The 24,461-nt window shown below is 45.6% G+C and overlaps 1 protein-coding gene across 4 annotated transcripts in view; it reads right to left on the reverse strand.

The window, feature by feature from the left end:
- The window catches only part of CACNA2D3 (calcium voltage-gated channel auxiliary subunit alpha2delta 3), an 879,489-nt gene that overhangs the window by 529,878 nt on the left and 325,150 nt on the right, over nt 1-24,461 (reverse strand). For all 4 annotated transcript variants that reach the window (XM_051851530.2, XM_051851531.2, XM_051851529.2 and 1 more), the window contains exon 5: nt 491-653. In XM_051851530.2, coding sequence (XP_051707490.1) covers nt 491-653 — 163 coding nt within the window. The remainder of the gene's footprint in view (nt 1-490; nt 654-24,461) is intronic.

Genomic DNA, 24,461 nt, shown 5'->3' on the forward strand with positions numbered 1-24,461 from the left:
TAAGGCTCCTGCTGCTCTGCACTCTGAGGAAACACCACAGTGGATTCCGCAGCCAGCCCAGAAGCTGCCCAGCCCCCAAGTCCCATTCCAGGAACAGAGGAAGAGGAGACAGCGGCACATCCGGGATCAGGGCACTAAGGCTGTCAGTTCAACCCAGCCTTCTGTTTCTGTAGATAACGGTGGTGTGGCAACACAGCCCTGTCCACTGATTCACGTGTTGTCGGTGACTGCTCAGAACGGCACAGCCACGCTGTTTCCAGAGAGACTGCACGGCCCTTCATTGCAAAGGTTTGCACGTGAGAGAGCTTGACAAAAACACCAACTGGGGAAAGAGCCAGCCCAGACTGTCCAGGTGGGACGGGCACATACTTCACCTGCCCAGCTGATGCTTGCCATGCTCAGTGTGCGACTGTGTCCAAAACCAGCCAGCCCCTAACCCGGACATCCCCCTTCTCTGTCCTCGAAAAAGAGCACTAGCAGACAGTCTTACCTTTGTTGTACATGTTCGTGGGCACTTGGACGTCGCTCAGACTGATGTTCACAGGCAAGTTATTAAAATGGTCATTTGGGGCTAAGATGAACTCCTTCCCCAGCTCCAGAAAGTTCCCGTCCTTGTCCCTTTCATTTATCAGCACAGCATTGAAGTACTCGTACTGAAAGAGAAAGCCAGACGGTGTTACACGCGGCTCAGGGAGGAGGGCCGTGAACTGAGACTGACTTGGCCACACAGCCTGTGTCCTGACCTGCACTGCTGGACCCTGCTCTGCGTCCGGAATCTCTCTACCTCCACTACTGTCTGTGGACGCTTGGCACAGGAGTGACAGCACCGTACAAGCATTTCCCAATGTCATGAAATATCCTCAAAAAACATCAATTTAAAGGGCTATATAGTACTTCCTTACGTATAGATATATATATAGAGAGAGAAAACTACCCTAAACATTTTAATTCTTGAAATGTTTAAATTAGATCTGCCCGTATGCAGTCTATAAGTTGAAGGAAATCAAGATTCAACAAAAAATACAAAGAAAGTATGTGACAGAACTTCAAAAAACTTCCTGGGAAGCAGAATTAAAGGATAGGCTCATTTTGGTGAAACACAGGCATAGATTTTTTTATAACACGCACTTTCCATAAACTTTTTGAAAAATCCCTGTATGGGTAGATTTAAACAAGTCTTTGCACCAAAATGAACTTGTTTTTAAATTACATTGTCCACAAACCTTTTGTAGAGTCCTCACATAATATGCCGGGTCATCATACTCAGTATGGGAAAATCATCGGGCAGGGAAGGAGAACCACAGCAACAGGGGCCTCTGGTTTCATTATGTGGAGGGGGGAAGGGCTCACTGCCACTGTGAGCATTGCACTGAGAATGCATTCGGGGCATAAGCCCATGAGCATGTGCAGGAGGCTCCCAAACAGAGGACAGCAGGGCAAAGACTTCAGAGGGTGCACACTGGTCCCTTTTACAAACGGCTGTGTCATCATCATTGTCATTTTTTTTTTTTTAAGATTTATTTATTGATTTGAAAGTCAGAGTTACACAGAGAGAGAAGGAGAGGCAGAGAGAGAGAGAAAGGTCTTTCATCTGCTGGTTCACTCCCCAGATGGCCGCAACAGCCAGAGCTGCGCCAATCCAAAGCCAGGAGCCAGGAGCTTCTTCCGGGTCTCCCATGTGGATGCAGGGGTCCAAGGGCTTGGGCCATCTTCTACTGCTTTCCCAGGCCATAGCAGAGAGCTGGATCAGAAGTGGTGCAGCTGGGACTAGAACTGGTTGCTGGGATGCCGGTACTGGAGGCAGTGGCTTTGCTTGCTACGCCACAGTGCCAGCCTGATCATCATCATTTAAAATATGTACAACATTGACTATGTGCTGAAAATTATGCTAAGTGCTTTTCAACATCCCTAACAGTTTTCAACAGTAGATTTCATGAATATTCCCACTTTCCACTTAAGGAAGTAGAGGTATGGAGAGTTTAGGCACCCCACCTAAGATTACACAGCTGATAGGCAGAGACAGAATTCAAACACAGGCAGTGTATCTCTAGTCTGTGCTCATATCTACTGTGTAATATTGCTAGATGTAACAAGCATGGCTGGAATTAAGGGACAAAGATATTAAAATAGTTATGATTAAAATGTTAAAAACATTCATGGAAAACATGCAAGATCAGACAGGTTATACAAGCAGGGAGATGGATATTCTATTAGAGAACCAATACAAAATGTTAGAGACCAAAACACTGTAATAGAAGTAAAGAATGCCCTTGAAGGGTGACCAGAGGTTTCGCCACAGCTGGGGAAATAATCCATGAGCAGTGAAGACAGGACAACATAATCTTCCAAAACTGTAAAGCCAAGAGAAAAAAGAATTATAAAGAACATGATATCCAAGAACAGTGAGACAATTATGAAAGGGGTAACATATGTAAGGTGACTGTCAGAAGGAGAGAGAGAAACTGAAATAATAGTGGCTGAGAATTCTTAAAAGCTAATGACACACACAGACCCAGGAAGCTCAGAGAACACCAAGCATAATGATAACTACAAAAAAAATCGTTGTCTACGCATACTATATTCAAACTGCAGAAAACCAAAGAGAAAGTCTTGAAAGAAGTCAGAGGGAAGGCTTGACCAAAAGTGTTTGTCCCCTTTGTCCCCCATCCTACCCCATGTGAGAACACAGCATGGCTCCCCCCCTGGAGGGTGCAGAACCCAGGCCTCATCCTGGAAGCAGACGGCACATGAAGAGCCCATCCATACCTTGATCTGGGACCTCCCAGCCTTCAGAACTGGGAGAAAACAAATTTCTGTTCTTTACAAGTTACTCATTCTCGGGTATTCTGTTTAGTAGCATAAAAGGGCTAACATGTTCTGTTACAGAGTGCCTGTACTACCCACGAAGTGGTGTTGGGTTATTTAGGAGATGACAAGTTATTCATAAATGTCTGTTGCAAACTCCAGGGAAACTACTAAAAATATTTTAAAAGGAAGTATAACTGGGCCAGCGCCGTAGCTCACAAGGTTAATCCTCTGCCTGCGGCGCCGGCATCCCATATGGGCGCCGGGTTCTAGTCCCCGTTGCTCCTCTTCCAGTCCAGCTCTCTGCTATGGGCTGGGAAAGCAGTAGAGGATGGCCCAAGTGCTTGGGCCCATGCACCCACATGGGAGACCTGAAGAAGCTCCTGGCTCCTCGCTTTGGATCAGCGCAGCTCTGGCCGTTGCGGCTATTTGGAGAGAGAACCAATGGAAGGAAGACCTTTCTCTCTGTCTCTTCCTCTCACTGTCTGTAATTCTGCCTGTCAAATAAATAAATAGAATCTTTTTTAAAAAATAGTAAGTATAACTGATATGCTGAGAAATATGAAAAAATACGTCACATAAGATGTGTTAAAACTGGAGGAAGGCTGGCACTGTGCTGTAGCTGGTAAAACCACTGCTTGTGGTACTGGCACCTCGTATGGGCACCATTTTGAGTCCCAGCTACTCCACTTCTGATCCAGCTTCCTGCTAATGCACCTGGGAAAGCAGAGGAAGATAGCTTAAGTACTTGGGCCCCTGCACCCACGTGTGAAATCTGGAAGAAGCTTGGTCTAGCCATTACAGATCATCCCGGCTCTGGTCATTGTAGCTATTTAGGGAGAGAACCAACAGATGGAAAATTTCTCTCTCTCTCTCACTGCCTCTTTTTCTTTCTCTGCAGACTGTCATAATGGATTAAAAAAACAATATTTTGTCCACAAGAAATCTACTTTAAACATAAAAGCACAGACAGTCCACATAAAGACAGAGTAAAGGAATGGAAAAAGATATGCCATACTAACATTATTCAGAAGAAATGAGAAGTAGCTATATTTCAGACACAGTAGACTTCAGAACAAAGAAGATTTTGTAGAGAAAAGAGGAGCCTTATTTATTTATTTAAGAGATTAAGTCTCCAAGGAGATATAACAATCCTTATTGTGAATAAGCCAAAAAATAGAGGGTTAATGTATTCAGATTTTTAAGAAGCTATATTTTTAAAAAGAATAAATGGAATTCACTGTTAAAAGAGGGAATAAAATAACATAAGTATTGGCAGAAATCAATGAAACATAAAACAATAGGAAAAATACAAAGGATCCTTAACTTCATTCTTTTGGAAAATAATTAATAGAATCATAAAACCCTAGCTAGAATGATGAAGAAAAATATTAGGAAATATACAACATCCATATCAAATGAAAGAAGAAACATTTCTACAGATCCTACAAATAATGAATGGATAAGGAGACATTTCTTCATGCCAATTATTATTTTTTTTTTAATTTTTGACAGGCAGAGTGGACAGTGAGAGAGAGAGACAGAGAGAGAAAGGTCTTCCTTTGCCGTTGGTTCACCCTCCAATGGCCGCCGCTGCAGCCGGCGCACCGCGCTGATCCGATGGCAGGAGCCAGGATCCAGGTGCTTTTCCTGGTCTCCCATGGGGTGCAGGGCCCAAGCACCTGGGCCATCCTCCACTGCACTCCCTGGCCATAGCAGAGAGCTGGCCTGGAAGAGGGGCAACCGGGACAGAATCCGGCGCCCCAACCGGGACTAGAAACCGGTGTGCCGGAGCCGCAAGGTGGAGGATTAGCCTATTGAGCCACGGCGCCGGCTTCTTCATGCCAATTAATTCAGTAACTCAGGTTAAATGTCAAGTTCCTTGAAAAACAGAAACTAGCAAAACTGACAGAAGAAGAAATAGAAAATATAACCAGTCCTACAAATGCAAAAGAAACTGATTTCACAAATAGTAGTCCTGGTAAAACAAACAACTCTAGGTTCAGATGCTTTAACTGATAAATTCAAAATACAAATCATCTTATATAGACTCTTAGGAAATTAAAGGGCAGAATATCTCCCAACTTTATTAAAGAGAGCCATGTAACTCTAACACCAGAGTCAAACAAGAGCCCTTTTTAAAAAACTACATACAATATCCCTCATGAATCAAGGTACAAAAATGTTAATAAACCATCAAATCAAATCTCAAATCCTCCTGTAATTAAAAACATCATGGGGCCAGCGCTGTGATGCAGTGGGTTAACACCCTGGCCTGAAGCGCCGGCATCCCATATGTGTACCAGTTCTATTCCTGGCTGCTCCACTTCCCATGCAGCTCTCTGCTATGGCCTGGGAAAGCAGTAGAAGATGGCCCAAGCCCTTGGACCCCTGCATCCACATGGGAGACCCGGAAGAAGCTCCTGGCTCCTGGCTTGGGATTGGCCCAGCTCCGGCTCTTGCGGCCAATTGGGGAGTGAACCATCGGATGGAAGACCTCTCTCTCTCTCTGTTTCTCCTCTCTCTGTGTAACTCGGACTTTCAAATAATTCTTTAAAAAAATCATATATCATAACCAAGTATCCTTATCCTAGAAAGTCAAGGTTAGTTTACCATTTGAAAAATAAGCCAAAGTAATTCATTAACAGAACAAAGAAGAAATATGTGATCAAATGGATGCAGAAAAAGCATTTAAAAGAATTCAAGTTTGATTCATCATAAGCTAATATTATGTTCATGATGAAACACTGGCTTTTCCCCCTAAGAATAAGACAAGGATGTCTGACCACTTGTATTCAAAGCTGTCTAACCACTTGTACTGTGAGGCTCTAGAAATTACAGTAAGACAAGTAAATAAACAGCTGTATTTAGGGGCCAGTGGTAGTATAGTGGGTAAAGCCGCTGTGTGCATATGGGTACCATATATCCCGGGTGCTCCACTTCCTATCCAGCTCTCTGCTAAGGACCTGGGAAAAGCAACAGAAGATGACTCATGTATTGGGACCCTGCCACTCACATGGGAGACCCCACTGAAGCTCCTGGCTCCTGGCTTTGGCATGGCCCAGCCCTGGCTGTTATGGCCATGTAGGGACTATAACAGAGGATGGAAGATTTCTCTCTGTCTCTTTGTCTCTCTGTCTCTGTCTCTCTCTCTTGGTGTGTGTGTGTAACTCTTACTTTCAAAATAAATAAATAAATCTTTTTAAAAATACTGGAAAGAAAAAACCAGCTATTTGGAACAACATGATTATCCATATGGGACACCCTAAATAATCTGCATAATATACTGAAATAGGTAAGGGAGTTAGCAAAGTAAAAAAAAAATCTATTGTATTTCAATATACCAATGACGAGAAATTGGAAACTGAAATTGAAAATAGAAATACTTCAGTATAATTTTTTAAATAAGTGCAATGCTTCAATACTAAAAACTACAGAAAGCTACAAAGTAGTACAGTGAGAAATTAAAGAAGACTTACATAGATGGAGAGAGAGGTACCTTGCTCCAGAATCCTAAAACTCAGCATTAGCATGTGAACCCTTTCCAAACTGATAGATTCAATGAACTCCCAAGAAGAATGGCAGTGGCCATTTTACAAAAGCTGTCAAGCTGCTTTTAAATTTTATGTGACAATGAAATGGACTCAAATATTCCAAAGCAATATTTAAAAGGAAGACAAGGGTACAAGGACTCACAGTTCCTAATTTTAAATCCAATTCATCAAAACAATGTGGTACTGGTATTACAGTGCACAGAAACACTACGGAACAGAAGAGTCCAGAAATAAAGCCACACATATATTATCAACTGATTTTCAATAAAGGTGCCTAAAAAACTCAAAGATGGAAAGTATTCTCAACAAATTCTGCTGGAACACACTGCTACAGATTTGAAAACAACATCGTCCACCCTTAACTCACATCATACACATATTAATTCCAGATGGGGCCGGCGCCGCGGCTCACTAGGCTAATCCTCCACCTTGCGGCGCCAGCACACCGGGTTCTAGTCCCGGTCGGGGCGCCAGATGCTGTCCCGGTTGCCCCTCTTCCAGGCCAGCTCTCTGCTGTGGCCAGGGAGTGCAGTGGAGGATGGCCCAAGTGCTTGGGCCCTGTACCCCATGGGAGACCAGGAGAAGCACCTGGCTCCTGCCATCGGATCAGCGCAGTGCGCAGGCCATTGGAGGGTGAACCAACGGCAAAGGAAGACCTTTCTCTCTGTCTCTCTCTCTCACTGTCCACTCTGCCTGTCAAAATAAAATAAATTTTAAAATTCCAGATGGGTGACAGGGGCCGGTGCTGGTTCAGCTCCTGGCTGCTCCACTTCTGATCTGGCTCTCTGCTGTGGCCTCCTAGGTCAGTGGAGGATGGCCTGAGTCCTTGGGCCCTTGTACCCACATAGGAGTCCCGGGGGAGGCTCCTGGCATCGGATGGGCCCAGCTCCAGCCATTGCGGCCATTTGGGAAGTAAACCAGCGAACGGAGGACTTTCTCTCTCTGCCTCTGCCTCTCTGTAACTCTACCTTTCAAACAGATAAACAAATCTTTTAAAAAAAGGGGGGGGGACAGACTTAACTATGAAAGCTAAATCTGTTATATCTCTAGGAAAAAAGCAAAGAATACCTTGTGGCCTTCAGGTAGCTATTGATTTCTTAGGAAACAGAAACACCCAGAATTTCAAAAATTGTTAACTTTGACTTTATAAAAAGTCCAAATTTTGATCATGAAATTCACTAATAAATAAAAAATAGGAAAGCCATTGTTATGAGAAAAGTATGCATAGTATAGACATATGACAAATAAATTGTACCCAGAGTTTGTAATGTACTCCTATAAATCAACTCAACCACTAAAAACAAAATGAGCAAAAGATCTGAAGAGATACCTTGCAAAGAAAGGTACACGAATGACAAATCTGCAGACTACAATGTGCCAAACATCATTAGTCACCAGGAAATTCACAAGAAAATCACAACAGATGTCATTTTACACTTATTGGAATAGCTAAAATTTCAAATTCTGATGTTATCAAATATTGTGAAGGATATGGTGTAATTAAAAATCTCATATATTGCTAGTGAAAATACAGTATGGAATGGTAGATACTCTGGAATAATATTTTACAGCTTCTTATGAAGTTGAGAATACAAGTGGGTACCTCAATAAGTTCTTGGAAATATGGAATTAAGATAAATGTATTTTGCTCCAAAAAATTTTAAATCCACACAATTTTTTTCATAATGTACACGTTCTTGGAATTTTCTGAAAATCTGTTAAATGCATAGATTTCAAAACATTTTTTGCCTCAAAATAGACTTACCTTTTGATAATTCTATTTTTCCATGAACCTTCTGAAGTACCCTGGTGTCTATGCTATGATCTAGCAAATCTAGTGCTAGGTATTTATCCAAGGGAAATAAAAACCTATGCCCATAAGAAATTTGAGTGACTATTCATGAAAGCACCATTCACAGTAGCCAAAAACTAGATGTAAATGTCCATTAACAGGAAAAGGATAAAATAATCCATGCTATTCATATAAGGGATTACTACTCAGGAGCAAATTTCTGATACACTCAAAACATGAATGAAGTTCACAAACATTATGAGTGAAAGAAGCCAGAGACAAAAGTCTACATGCAGGACTGCACTGATATGAAGATCTAGAACAGGCGAAACAACTGTTCAATAGTGACGGCAACCAGGGCATGTTTCTGGGAGGAAGCATGGGAGTGGGCTGGGAAGGTTCACAAGAGAGCTGCCTAGGGGGCTGGACACGCTCCACACCTTGATGGGTGTGGGGTACTCAGGTATACCCACTTGTCAGCACTCACTGAATCTTGGGCTAAAGAACTGTATACCTTACTACATAGAAATTTATGTTTCAATAAAAAAAAATTCAAGTCACGAAAGACATTTCCATTCTTTTTGTGTTACTATTGCAAGAACTTCACAGAAACAGAAGTCAACATACTCCATCTTTATTTTTTATTTTAAATATTTATTTACTGCAAAGTCAGAGTTAGAGGGAAGGAGAGACAGAGGCAGATAGAGAGTAGGGAGAAGAAAGAGAGATCTATCTTCCATCTGCTCACTCCCCAAATGGTCGCAATGGCTGGGACTGGGCCAAGCTGAAGCCAGGAGCCAGGAGTTTCTTCTAGGTCTCTCGTGTGAGTGCAGGGGCCCAAGTACTTGGGCCTTCTTCTGTTGCATTCCCAGGCACATTAGCAGGGAGATGGATCAGAAGTGGAGCAGCCGGGACTCAAACTGGCATCCAGATGGGATGCCGGCACTGCAGGTTTAACCTTCTATGCCACAGTGCTGGCCCCATTCATCTCTATCTTTAAAAGTGTGATCTGTTGTGATCTGGCCCCCAGAAGCCAAAGAAGCCATACCTTTTCCAACCTAGGGAGCATCTGACCAGGCAGACATGGCTTGAGCAGCCTGTCGACCACACAGTGCCATGGGGATGGCCCTGACTTATTCAGTAATCTGTATTTTACGCAGCTCCTCCACAGTGCATCCGCCCCTTGCAGCTGATTCAGCAAAATCTTCCTCTTCCCTAGCCCAAGCACTTCAGAGATTATCAACACTTTCCAACACTCAAGCTTTCGCCTCCATTGCTTCCTATCACCAGAAGGAAAATGAACAAAACAAAGCCTTGGCCTGCCCAGGGAAAGACGATGCAAACAAGGGTTCTCGCACAGGCGCTCCAGAGGCAGCTTCTAAACTGCCATTTTGTTAAATAACCCCCACAGCCCACAATGCGAATGAAGTCAGGATGAAAACGCAAGCAAGATTGTGCTCGGCGGCACTCAGCGCTTACCACAGATGACTGTGCGTTCTGCTCCTCCTCCTCAAATCCATGTGTCTGTCTGTATTGATCGTGAAAAAGCTGATTCAGTACAAACAAGAAGAACCAGCTTGCAGGCCTGGCGCCGCTGCTGTGATGATGAGGCTCGGTGGCTTTGTGTGTACGATCGATCCAGGAACAGATGCGTATGGGACAAGGCCCCTCTGTTTCAGAATCCTTGGCTCGCAGAGGGTGAGAGTAAATGAATTCTGTTGTAGTGTGTCTGTTAACCCACTACGAGTAACAGTGATACGACGATCACTAATCCAGGGCAGAAAGCTTGGCATATGACATAAAAAGGGCCAAGCGGTGAGTGCACTGTTCACAGAACCTGGCCCAGCTGCAGGCTCAGATTGTGGTGGTCCAATGAATAAGTTCTAGAAGCTGTTCTGTAGACCCTGGGTTGGCAAACTGTCTATGCTGAGGGCCAGACAGTAAATATTTTAGGCTATAGCATGGGTTCTCAAGTCTTTGTTTTCATCACTCTGCTATCATAGCTTGAAAACAGCCAGAGGCAACTCACAAACCAATGAGTATGGCTAAATTGCAGCACAACTCTATTTACCAGAAATTCACAAAAAGAAAAAAAAATCTGGCCAACCCCCACAGGAGGTGCTATGGGATATTCAAGAGACAGAAATGTTTATAGGACCAGCATCGTGGCATAGTGGGTTAAGCCACAGCATGCAATGCTGGCTTCCCATACGGGCACTAGTTCGTGTCCTGGCTGCTCCACTTCCAATCCAGCTCCCTGCTAATGCACCTGGGAAAGCAACAGAGGATGGTCCAAGTGCTTGGGCCCCTTTACCCATGTGAGAGACTCAGAAAAAGCTCCTGTCTCATGCCTTTTCCCTTTCTGTTTCAGCCACTTGGGGAATGAACCAGTGGATGAAAGGTCCCTCTCTCTTATTCTTTCAAATAAATAAGTCTTTTTTTTTTTTAAGAGAAATAAACGTTTAAATAATCATCTGGCAGGAAGGGATCTTTAGCAGAGATGCCCCGGGACTGGGCCTTGGAAACTGAAGGATTAGGATTTTCCAGGAACAGGAAAGAGAATGATGCAAAGGCATGGGAGGGAAACAGGAAGCAGCTGTGATTGGCTGAAATGGGAGGGTGGTGAGGGGCACAGAGAGAGGAAAGCAGGTGGTGGCCAGAGTGAGGGGAAACGTGCTGAGACTGGAATAAGGCACTGGGATGTGACTTTCTGGATCAGTGGTGCCAAACATTTTGCATCAGCATTTTTTCTCATTAGGTTTTTTTTTTTAAAGATTTATTTATTTATTTTAAAGAGTCACACAGAGAGAAGAGAGACAGAGAGAGAGAGGTCTTCCATCCAATGGTTCACTCCCCAATTGGCCACAATGGCAGGAGCTGTGCCAATCTCAAACCAGGTCTCCCACATGGGTCAGGGTCCCAAGCACATAGGCCATCTTTTACTGCTTTCCCAGGCCATAGCAGAGAGCTGGATTGAAAGTGGGGCAGGAGCCGGCACCGCGGCTCACTAGGCTAATCCTCCGCCTTGTGGCGCTGGCACACCGGGTTCTAGTCCCGGTCGGGGTGCTGGATTCTGTCCCGGTTGCCCCTCTTCCAGGCCAGCTCTCTGCTGTGGCCCGGAAAGGCAGTGGAGGATGGCCCAAGTACTTGGGCCCTGCACCCCCATGGGAGACCAGGAGAAGTACCTGGCTCCTGCCATCGGATCAGCGCGGTGCGCCGGCCGCAGCGGCCATTGGAGAGTGAACCAACGGCAAAGAAAGACCTTCTCTCTGTCTCTCTCTCTCACTGTCCACTCTGCCTGTCAAAAAAAAAAAGAAAGAAAAGAAAGAAAAAAGAAAAAAAGAAAAAAGAAAGTGGGGCAGCTGCATCTCAAACGGGCACCCATATGGGATGCCGGCGCCCCAGGCCAGGGCGTTAACTTGCTTCGCCAAAGCGCCAGCTCCTCTCACTAAATTTTGAACAGGATCTTCTACATGCATAATTATCAATAACATGTGTGTGCCACTTACCAACAATTATAAAAACCTGCACATAATAAAAACCAACTACAAAATGCTATTAAAAGTAAATAGAAAATTTTAAAATAACATTTATTTATTTCAAAGGCAGAATTACAGAGAGGGAGACAGGGATAGAGAGGGAAATCTTCCATTGCTGGTTCACTCCCCAAATGGCCACAATGATCAGGGCTGGGTCAGGCCACAGCCAGGAGCAGCGAATTCCATCAGGGTCTCCATCATGGGTACAGAGACCCAAGGACTTAGGTCATCTTCTGCTGCTTTCCTAAGTGCATTAGCAGGGAGCTGGATTGGAAGTGGAGCAGCCAGGACTCAAACCTGCACCCAGTGGGCTTAGCCCAATGCACTACAATGCTGGCCCCAAAAGGAAGTAGAAATTCCAGTGAGGTATTCTCTTTGAGCACTCCACTGGCTCGCGATGCGCAGCCCTGGGTCCAAGCCTTCACAGCACTGATCTGCGGAAGAACATCATTCTACAGAATACTCAGCAGGGAACGTTTTCCAGATGAACAAGGATTAGGAAGTACAGGGAGAGCTAGGTTTACAGAAAGGCAAGGGACTCACTGCAGGATTCTTGAGCCCTGAACTCATTCTGAGAATGAATGCTGCACACTTTGATATTGGGGTATGGAGATATGGTGAATTGAGTTCCTTGGTGTTAGCTGACCATGACCATGCCTCTGTCCACCCGAGCTAAGATGGTGGTCATGTTACACGTTCTTACATGGCTGTTTCATCAACACACAACTTCCCCCTCGAGACCAGTTCCACAATGGCAGGAAGTATGCGAGTCGGCTCACTATCGTACCCCGGGGTCTGGTGCCACCTGCTAAGCACTTACCGGGAGACCCAGTCACTGAATGCTAAACTCAGAATCCACTGGATCAACAGGACTCCCACAGGACCTGCAGCCCACAGACCTGTCCTCGCAGCCCTCTCCACCAGAGAAAGGTGTTTGGCAGCGACTCTTACGGACTACAGAGAGGGGACATGTAGGAGGCCTGGGAAATGTTGTTGCAAGGCCTCTCACGAATTGGGACAGGGGGCTGGGTGTAGAGTAGTGGGGCAAAGGTAGCTCCTGAAGCATCCAGACAATGCCAGTCTGTGCTGCTCCCCTAAGCTGATGAGAATAAGAACCTTGTGATTCCTTAACAACCCTGTAGCTTCCCCAGGGCCTGCCTCGGCCTCCCGCTGGCTGCACAGTTCTCCCTCAGTGCCACTCTCACACCAGTTCTGACAGGGGTGCCAGCAGAGAAAATAATGCATTGCTCCAGCTCTCTGCCAACTGTAAGAATCCCACAACCCAGGTCTTCTCACTGGCCCAGCTAGGCTCCCGTCAGCATGAGGCAAACTGCAGGCTCAACAGGAAGTATCAACAGCTAGCAAAAATCCTCAGTGTGTGTGCCCTTCAGGATATGTTCATGGTGACTGTCCCCCCAGGGGGTGGACATGGTGGGGCCGGAGCTGTGGCATAAAAGGTTAAGCCTTGGCCTGCGGTGCCAGCATCTCATATGGGCACCTGTTCGAGTCCTGATTTCTCCTCTTCCATTCTGGCTCCCTGCTATGTCCTGGGAAGGCAGCAGAAGATGGCCCAAGTGCTTGGGCCCCTGCACCCATGTGGGAGACCCAGAAGAATCTCCTGGCTTTGGATCAGCCCAGCTCTGGCTGTTGTGGTCATTTGCAGAGTGAACCAGCAGATGGAAGATTGCTCTCTTCCCTCTCTCTCTCTCTAACTCTGCCTTTCCAAATAAATAAATACATCTTTTTTTATTTATTATTTTTTTTTTGCCAGGCAGAGTTAGACAGTGAGAGAGAGAGAGAGTTATAGACAGTGAGAGACAGACAGAGAGAAAGGTCTTCCTTCTGTTGGTTCACTCCCCTAATGGCCACTACGGCTGGCTCTGCGACAATCCAAAGCCAGAAGCCAGGTACTTCCTCCTGGTCTCCCATGCAGGTGCAGGGACCCAAGCACTTGGGCCATCCTCCACTGCCCTCCTGGGCCACAGCTGGACTGGAAGAGGAGCAACCAGCACTAGTACCCGGCGCCCCAACCAGGACTAGAACCCGGGGTGCTTGCACTGCAGGCGGAGGATTAGCCAAGTGAGCTGTGGTGCAGGCTAAATAAACAAATACATCTTTTAAAAAAAAGGTGGACATGGAAGTGTGTATCACGAAAAAAAATAATGCTTGGATTTCAAAAACTTTTACACGATAAGCTTATCATTTAAGTCCACTTTTCCACAAACTTTTTTGATGTCCCCTGTTTGTATGGAGAATGCTTTTGAGGCAATATTTCAACCAGAGGAAGGGTGCTGTCTCCTTAGTGGTGACCTGGTCTCTTCTGCACCACCCACATTTTCAAAAACTTATCATTCTCCAGTTCAGAGGTCTGCAAAATGTTTCTGTAAAGAACCAGATTTCCCAGATAGCAATGATTTTAGGTTTCGCAAGCCAGTCTCTGATACAGCATTCAGTTTTCATGCTTCCATGAAAGCAGCCAAAGGCAATACATAAACAAATGAGCATGGCTGTGTTCCAATAAAACTTTATCTACAAAAACAGGTGGCCAGCAGGAGAGGGCTTACAAGCCCTGATTTTTTCCTGAATCCTGCCCTCTTTTTTTGTTTGTTTATGTTTGTTTTCACTCTTTCTATGTGAGAGGCACCTAATCTCATAAATCAGGATACCCAAGGCAGTGCTTCTCAACTCTAGCCAAACCTCAAAACAATTAAATCCAAATCCCCGGGCAGACCCAAGCATTGGATTCTTTCAGTCTCCCCAAGGGATCCCAACATGCAACCATGCTGAGAGACACAGCACTTCCGAGCGTGGTTACGGCTTCCCTTTCCTGCCGGGCAAGCTGTGCAACAGAAACACCAGGCACCACTGCACAGGGCTTGCTTCATGGGTGGGAAGCATCTGCTCCTCATGTTTTAGCCTGGAAATGAAATGCTGCCTTGAAAAGCTCTCTCATTGTTTCCAATGTGTGCCTACTGTGGACCCAACGGACTGAACTGAACTGCCTATGAGGTGGGCTGGCACTTCTCTGCACACCTACTTGCCACTGAACCTGAGGACAAGGTCACTCGAGAAATCCTGTTAGGTGGTTGGATTCACAACACACAGTCAGCAGTGAATCCAGTGCCCACTCAGGAAAGTGGCCATGCTGGCCGAGAAACAGAAAGGATGGATAGACTAGGTATCTCTCTCTCTCTCTCTATCCATCATTTGGTCTACTGGCTGATCAATAGATCAATTGATAGATACAATAAAACAAAGACAGAAAGAAAATAGGAGATAATAGGATATATATATATGATAATATATTTATATATTCCTTATATGCACCTCAGTCTCCTTATCTATATAGTTGTAAGCTCGTTCACAGCTGTATGATGAACCCGTCACAGCTTCCAGCACAGGCAAGAACTCCATGTGGGGCACGTTTGGTGATGGACTATGGCTCATCTCCAAGGCTCCGGGCTCTCCCTCTCTCCCTCTCTCCCAAAGCCTTTCTCCATCTCATTAACTCCACCTCCTCTGAACTCCTCCCCCCACTTAGGAAATGGTCTGCTTTTTCTTCCCTCTCCTTCTGGTACTCACTATTGGAAATCCTTAGAAGGTATGTTTTAAATGGTGACTGCCCAGGGACTACTCCCTGGGCAATGGGCACCCTTGGATTCCTGGAACCTCTGTCCAGCCCAGACACACCAGGACCTTTCTCATCTCCACGTCTGTGGCACCCAGCATGGTACCTGGATTCCTCAGTAAAGGCAGTAGTGCAAATGAATGGGCACAGTTCTCCTGGTCAGTGCTACTTAGGGAGACACTTTGCTTAACTATCAGCTGCAAAGAGCCTTCCCACCTCCTCCTACAGTACACCAAGCTGGAATTTGGGTGGTCTCCTGGTTCCCAACCAGCACCTCCTTCCGCCTCGGCTTCACTCTGTGATCCCCTTATGAACCAAGAAACCAGCCTGGTCTGGCCATGACAGCAAGGGATGAAACCACACTGGCTTCCTAAGGGCACCTGAACATCTCTCTGTCCTGTGAATGGGAGTGGTGGCACCTGCCTCTTTGGATCTTTGTGAGGACCACATAGGACAAATAAAAGCCGTGGGCACAGTTACTGCAGCAGGTTCTTCATGTATTTTTATTTTCTCCTCTTCCCCTTAGTTTCCACCTTCCTTGCTCTGAGACAAAGGCCAGCTTTTTGCAAGTTAGATTAAAAAATAAAATTAATAAGAACATCAGTTTCCAATGAGCCAAGCAAATGGCCCACTCCCAGTGCTCATGCACCCTGTGGGGAGGTGATGGATCTTGGTCCTCAGCTCTGCCCCTTCCAAAGGTCCCACACCATCTGGTTAGAGCGCAATAATCGCATTTTCTCTTCTTATTGAAACTCGATTTTTAAATGATCTGTTCCAGAATATTTCTAGGTATGAACATTAGCTCATTTGTAACTCTCCAAGTGCCACAGTTCCTTTAAAAACAAACAAAAAAGAATGAACATCTTTCCCCAGCAGGTGGACTCGTGAGGCTCTGAGAAGAAGGGAGCTTGAGTATTAAAGGTCTACTTAGAAAGTCACTTAGGTGGCCGCCTTTGGCAGGCCTTGCTGGCCCATTGGCAGTTGATTGTAGCAGGCCTGGAGAGAAGTGTTTAACTCCAGCATGCTGGGTTCAAATCCCAGCTGTGCTACTTAGTCTCAACCTCTCTGCGACCTAATCAATAAAATGTCTTCACAGACACCCACATTATAGTGGAGTTGTCTTCAGGAATAGACAGAAAAGGGGCAAAAACAGTCAATTCCTGACACTTTGTCTAACTGCATAAAATTGCCTTTTTTCTGGGTCAAAAAGGGGTTGTACATCAGCGATTTCATATGGTCCTACCTACCAGGATATCAACAAAGGGTAGTGGACACCGTTGTGGTGGTGCTGATGGGCAGGCAGGAGGCAGAAGGAAATGTCTGGAAAGGCAGAGGGAGGACAGCATCATTGCCCACATGTGGTCTCTCAACACTCACCCACTGTGGGCCTCCCCAGTATGTATTCCTTACAGCAGAGTGAGTTCTCAGAAGCCTTGAGCTGCATGGACCATCCTCATGCATGCAACCATTCAGGGACTTCCTACTGCTCTTATGACCCAAGACTCTGACCATGGCAGATGAGGCCCTATGCCCTGGCCAGCAACACGTGGCACCACCTCTCCTCCATCCCCTCCGTGCAGCTTCCCTTTTCCCTATTGCTCTTTGATCCTCCATCCCCACAGACTTTACCATGCTGTCCCCCTACCTGGAACACTTGGTCCAGCCTCCACTTACAACACCCCTGTTTCTCCTCCATCCCACTCAATGATTACATCCTCAGCAAAGTCACCTCTGACCTCCCTGACTGGGGGTCCCTCACAAGCCTGCCATGGACAAGAGTCACCCACTTGTCCATGGGATAATATGTTTGATGGGAACAGCACTCTACAGCATGAGAGAAACATGTCTTCAGGTACTATGGCTGTTTCTGCTTGTGCCACTGTCATCTCTGTGCCCAACACAACACGTGGTGCAGAAGAGGCACTAAGTAAAAATTATTGAATGGACTGACAGGAGGAGAAGAATAAATGTCCCACTGTAGTCAGTCTCCTACAGTGATTCTCAGGCCATGCCAGCTCAGAGAGCTAAAGAGCAGGCAACAGAAAGCCAATGTCTGGCCTAGAGAGACAGAAAGGACTATTGCAGAGAGCTCAAAGGCCTGGACTGCATGAGGCTTGTCTGGTTGCTGTTCATTCTGTTGCCATCATAGGGGACTTCATAACACAGCCAGAAACCCTGGGGGGGGGGGACTCCATAAATGCCCAAAAAGTCCTCACAAGTAGATTATCAGACTAATGGACTCCCCAGCCTAGCTGGGTCTTCAATCTGTTCTCGCATTCATCCAATGGTTTCTGAATGCCTTCTATGTTCTGCTTGCCCCCTTGCCCTCAGCAGCCAGAAGGAGCCTTGAAAAATTGACAAAGCTCTCGCTACCTTGTTTAAGCAATGGTTTCCCCTTGGTTTGCAACCAAAGCCAAGGTCAAACTTGATCTAGGCCTTTCCTGCCCCTCCAACTCAATCAGCTCCACTGGCTATCTTTGAAAATGAGGTAAAGCTCATTTGCATCTTGGGAGTCTTGCATTTACTGTTTGTCCCATGAGGAATGGTACTCCCCTAAGTCCTTTGCATGGGGGGATTCAGGCCTTTGCATAAATGTCAGCCTCACAGCAAGGCCTTTGCACAATGCCTCCTAGTGTCTGAGTATCCTTCTAGCCATCGCCAAGCCCTGCAGCATCCAACGGAACTTGGTGCAATGATGAACATTTGCTGTATCTGCACTGTGCGACACAGGAGCCATTGGCGCATGTGGTTATGAAATATGCAAGATGACACTGGTGCAACTGAAGAACTGATTTTAATTTTATTTCACTTTAATTTAAGTTTAAACAGCCACACAACTTATGGTATAATATACCATAACAGACACTAGGTCTACCACTCTTATTTGATTTTCTTTATTGCTCTCACCTTTGTTTTATTAGTTCATAAGTTCCCTGCCCTTCTCTCCTATTAGAAAAATGGGTTCCAAATAAAGGGAGAGACTTTTTCTGCCTTGTTCATATGTGGGAACCCCGTGGGAGGCACTTAAATGGGGTCTCAATAAGTAGGCTTGTATTAAAAACTGTGTTGACATAGCTATCCTCATAACAGCCATCCAATGGCAGAGGTTTCCACATCAGGACTCGTGTCCCAAGTCCCTGTGGGCTGTGCCACAGCTGTTAGTTTGCAAAGAACTGCATTTTCTCATCAGAGTAGATTCATGGTTATCTGAATAAGTTCATCCCCAATCACCTGCATCCAGATTTGTTTTCTTGAGGAGAGAGAAAGGGCTGAGGAACACCTGAGGATAAAAACTGTACATGGGAAAGTGTGTCACCACAGAAGCATCATCTGCCATTTTTTTGAAATGTTTATTTACTTATTTGAGAGGTAAACAGACAGAGCTATGTGTGCCAAGTCCCTCCTGAAATGCCTGTGACAGCTGGGACGGAACCGAGGCCAAAATCAGGAGCCAAGAAAACCATTCAGGTCTCTTGTAAGTGGCAGGAGCCCAGATTCTTGAATCACCACTGCTGCCTCCCAGTGTCTGCAAAAGCAGGAAGCTGGAGCCAGGAATTACAGGGGGCACTGAATTCACACTCCGTATCAGATGTGGACATCTGATGCAAGGCCAGGCACTTGCCCCACCTAAAGACAGGGTGGTGGATAAGGCTGCTTGGGGCTGCTCAGCATCTCTTCTCCCTGTGACAGTAACAGAACCCCAATTCTCCATTACAGGAGGGACTTTGACCCAGAGCATGTGACTCAGTCTGGCCAATGAGAACCCTTTTTCAGGGAATAGAGGTTCCCACACTATTTTTCCAGAGTCACAAGAGGTAGTGTTACTGCTTCGGGCTGCAATGGCTGCCTTGTCCCGCACACAGACATCACTGTTCTGAGAACAAAGCCAAGAGGAAACAAGAGGAGCCGAGTGCTGGCAAGAAAGAGTGCAGTTTGATCAAATGATTCTGGCCAAGTGCTGAAAGGCAGAGCCACACCCTAAGATGCCCAGGAAGGGAGTCAACACGTTTCCCTTCTGTTTCTACTCGGATCAGAGGTTGCTGTAATCCTGAAACAGTGATCAGACACCCTGCAGCTGGCTCCTATGCCATCCAGCTGGCCTCCCTAAGCCTGTGGAAGAAGGATAGCATCTACTTGTGTTAGGTAAGAGGCTCTTCCAGAAATGCTGGGATAGATCCCAAGAGAGGGAGGTGCTGGATGGGGTTGGAAGAACTGCATGTAGTCAGGCCATGGGAAGGACACGGAACCACAGTTAAAGGGCCACAGGGCTCATGGGCCAACTTCTCTCACATCTCCTTTCTGCTTCTCTCTGGGTACCTGCGCCAGCCTCCCCCCACATCCTGGCTTTCTGGCCACATTGGTCCACAGAGCAAATGACAGCTTCTACATGTTTACACCTTTCTGTTCTGAGACCGGCCTAGGAGGAACTAAAATTTTTAATGGGATTCCCAAATCCCAGGAGAAGGTGGGGGTCAGGGTGGAAGAGGAAAGAAGCAGGCAGGGATGGAATGCAACTGTACCAGCATGGTTCTTTAAGAAATGAAGGGCCTCTTGGGAGAGACTCCAGGAGGTGTCAGCTACAGTCCTCTGTAAAAGTTTTGCACAGGGCTTTCTGAGCTAACATGCCATGTGTGAAATCAGCATGACTCACATTCAAGAACCATAAGTTCTGGGTCTAAATCAGAAAATCGGGTTACAAGGCTGACCATCCCATAATGAGCCCCCTTAGCATCCAATAGCTAGACCTCTCTGGTCCAAGTGAAACGTTAACCATGAATTTGAACCCATAGCTGAGTGGCCAAATGAAAAAGACCTGGACTTGACGGGACACCTGGGAGTAGAGGGTCATGCCCTATGCCCTGACGAGAAGGTAAACTGGTGCAGCGTATTAGTGGTAGTAATTGTTTTTAAAATTACCTACCTAAGTTGCTCTTCAAAGGAACTCTCACAATTCCCAGTAGACTAAAAAAGGTTTCCCTGCAAAACCCAATTTAAATAAGAAATAAATCAACCCCTAGTTTCCACATCGTAATAACTTTGCCGTTCCCACTTAGAAGAGTTAAGAAGCAATTAAAAGATAGACATGGAATATGTGGCCTCATTATCATGATTATTATTGCAATTTACAATGTTCTAGCACTTAATGTTTGCAGGGGTCCAGCTGCTCTGGTGATTTACCCCTGCATTTCTCACAGGATGTTAATTAGGGAAAGAGACAACCAAGGCCGCGGCATACACACCACAAAAGGCCATGACATCCATCTCTGGTTACCAAGGGAACAAATTATACTAATGTCTACCTAGTAGCTTAACCACATACTTGGCGCTCTGATTAAAAGCAAGTAATAACTAGTAGTGTTACCACTGGCATGCCTGGGGCACAGTGCTAGATTTCCAATAGGGTACACTGGACAGAGTTCGGGCAGGGGGAGGAAGAATGGAACAGGCAAAAATATAAGCTTTTCAAGACATATTTTGAATAATCTAGAAAAATACCATTTCATTTTCAACACACAGTAATTTCAGTGCCATTTCAAAAAAAAAAAAAAAAAGTCACTGATATTTAAAGTTACCTTGTAGGGAATACACCAAGGTACTATAATGCTTCATGCTTATGGCTTCCAAGGTCCCACTGAAACCTGCAACCTATCTCCTCCCTCGAGGAAACCACAGCTCAGCGGGATTAAGTGACTGTCGGGACCTCCTGCAGCCCAGACGTGACAGAATCCATGCTGGACACCTGTCGTGAACAACTCCAGCGCTGCTGCATCTGGGCTGCTCTGGACTGCTTTCCAGAGCTGCAACTCAACAACACGGTGAAGAGAAGCAGTCATCTATTACACTGTGCCTACATCATACCTCGGCTTATATTTCCGGGGTGCTCTGAGTATGTTTGAGTGCCTTGACCTGAATCATAAGGAATGAGATGCCATGAGTCAAGGAAACAAAAACAAGAAACTGCTGTATGTTGACAATCCTTATGGATGTTGCAACAACTGCTCAGAAATGGGGCAGAAGAGTGAGAGACTGATGTATTTCTCTCTCAGCCTTCCCTATTTATTTTTGAGGTTATTGTTTTAAATTCCATGGACAATAAATACATGGGATAAAAAATTAAACATCAAAATAAAAAATAATACAAGAAGGTGAATCCATTTAGGGCCTTGACACCTCATTTGAGATAACGCTCTGGAGAAAATGGATACACCGTGGTGTGCTGACAATACAGATCGAGGACCGGCTCTGTGGCAACAGAAAATGACTTCAATTTTGTCATGTCAACAGCGGTTAACCTCCTGTGTAACCTTAACGAGGGCTGTTCCCACCATGCACCCCGTGGAGGCTCAGAAACACTTCCACTGAATAAACTGCAAGACACTGTTTGCTTTAGAAGCCTTTCAGATCAGAAAATGGAATTTTTCAGGTTCCAGGTGTCAGAACCTTAAGGGGGAAAAAAAAACTTAAACACTGCGGGGCACTGAGACTGAAACCAGCCAACAAGCTCTGGTAGCTATGTCGATGGTGCAAATGTACACAAAGACTTTTTTTTTTTTTTTTTTTTTTTTTTTTTTTACAGGCAGAGTGGACAGTGAGAGAGAGAGAGAGAGAAAGGTCTTCCTTTACCATTGGTTCACCCTCCAATGGCCGCTGCGGCTGGCGCGCTGCAGCCGGCACGTCACGCTGATCTGAAGCCAGGAGCCAGGTGCTTCTCCTGGTCTCCCATGCAGATGCAGGACCCAAGGACTCGGGCCATCCTCCACTGCACTCCTGGGCCATAGCAGAGGGCTGGCCTGGAAGAGGGGCAACCGGGACAGAATCCGGCGCCCCGACCGGGACTAGAACCCAGTGTGCCGGTGCTGCAAGGCAGAGGATTAGCCTATGGAGCCGCGGCACCGGCCAGAAAGACGTCTTTACAGGTTAATATTCTGCCAGGTATTTACAATCTGTCCTCTATCAATTTAAAATAGCAATAGCTGGGGCCAACACTGTGGTGCAGCAGGGTAAGCCACTGTCTGCAGTGCCAGCGTCCCATACGGGCACCGGTTCGAGTCCAGCTGCTCAATTCCGATCCAGCTCCCTGCTAATGCTCCTGGGAAAGCAGCAGAGCTTGGCCCTGCTCCCTCATGAGAAACCTGGAAGAAGCTCCTGGCTCCCGGCTTCAGACTGGCCCAGCTCCAGCCATTGTGGCCATTTGGGGAGTGAACCAGCTATGGAAGATCTTTCTTTCTGTGTCTGTTCATCTCTCTCTCCCTCTCTCTTTTTCAAATAAATACATACATCTTTTTTTAAAAATAGCAATAGCATGCTCTGAGTGCCAAGCTATTTAAAAGGACCCAGCATGTGTTCATTCTTTCTCTCAGTAGCCTGTGCTAGGCACCTGTGCTGTATTGGGGTGGTGGGAACAGCAGCACTCACCAAGTACCCCACGCACTCTCCTACATTTCAGAGCATCCCTCGCAGTTGGCATGGGTCCCGTTCAGCCAATGGGTAGTGAGACGTGATCTGTGCCACTGGGGAGGTGGGCTATGAGTCCCTCACAGGTCTCTTCCCCCTTGTAGCAATTCAAGAAGCTCCATTTTCCAAATGACAAGGCTAGGATGGACGGTGCCTGGGTCCCAGAGTTACCCACTGGGAGGGAACTGCCCTGGAGAGCTCTTGGACTCTCAGGGGCACATACATGAACAAGAAGCAAGCTTCTGTGTGCTGATTCCTCTGAGGTTTGCTATCAGAACTCTACTGACTTACGCAGTCCAGCTCCAGGATGGCCAAGTGAAAAGGCAACAAGTAGTTTAAATCCCTACACTAATCCATCCAAAATAAGGAAAACTGAAAATACACATGAAGTATGGGTATTAGTCTTTTATAAAAATGCTAACTTAGATTGGCTTAAAGCACATTAATTTACATTCCAATCACCCTGTTCCCTAGGAATAAAGACATTCTACTTGGTTAAAAGCCCTTCATTAGTTTAAAAGCTCCAATTGTCAACCATCAACCTCTATAAGAGTATAATAAAGGACAGAACAACTAAGTGTTCCATAAGCAGAAGCCACAGCCATTAACATTCATGAGTTTACTCTCCACAGTTCCATTCATGATGATTTAGAAATCAAAATACAATAACGAAATTTTCAGCTTACAAAAAAGCCAAATACTTCCCAGCCCATCCCCCAACCCCTCCCAAATGACAACTAAGTCTGGAGGATCAGTTTCATGTATAACATCTCAATTCTGCTCTAATTATTATGGGAAGAAACATTATTAGAGAGTTATCAAGTACAAGAAATGCAATGTGTCAGGATTTGAGGCACTACACATATATACTTACTGATGCATATTTCTCCCAAGTGTTACCTTGAAAAGAGAGAATATATTTATCTGCTAATGCAACCCCAAGGAATACAAATATCTGACTGTTCAAAAGGAGAGACTCATTTTAGAAATCCCCAAATGTATATTTTAACATCACTTAATGAAAATTTTGTATAAACTAACAGAGGCAATATGGTAATGCAGCATGAAAACGTTTGTACTCATAAAGATTCATTTATATAAACTAACACAGACATCACTTAACCCTGCAAAGCTTAAGTCTCCCTACCTCAGAAAAAACTATGCATTAATTCAAATTCATTCACTTCATAAGGTTTAAGCAAATGCAATTCAGAAAAACTCATCTAGTGATAGAGTTGCCTGTAGTCAGTGTGGAATAAAATGAGAATATCTATTAGCTTTTCAGCTGCTCTAGAGAACCAATGCCACGGACGATTTTTAGAAAAAGATGTAAAGGCTGGGCTCGCGAGAACAAACAGCTACGGAAGAGCTGAGCACAGTCGTTTCACATGCATGGGCTGTTTTTGAGCCTTTGATCTCTCCTGGAGAAGCCACAAGAAGCCAGGTCACTGAAAAGTCTTCCCAGATTCCAGGGCCATTGAGAAATACTAGCCACAGGGTTTGCAGAGGGTGGTCACGGAGTTCACACAACTCATCCATCTGCTTGAGGTTTCCAAAAAAGCCTGCAGGCATCCTAGGAACACATCGAAAACACAAGTCCACTTTGGCTGTGCAAATGAGACATCAGAGGGGTGCAAAGGCTTGGGGAAAGCTGCCGGGTGTCCCAAAGCTTTGGAAGACAAAATACA

This window comes from Oryctolagus cuniculus, chromosome 10 (genome assembly GCF_964237555.1).
Source record: "Oryctolagus cuniculus chromosome 10, mOryCun1.1, whole genome shotgun sequence".
In the NCBI taxonomy this organism is placed as follows: domain Eukaryota; kingdom Metazoa; phylum Chordata; class Mammalia; order Lagomorpha; family Leporidae; genus Oryctolagus; species Oryctolagus cuniculus.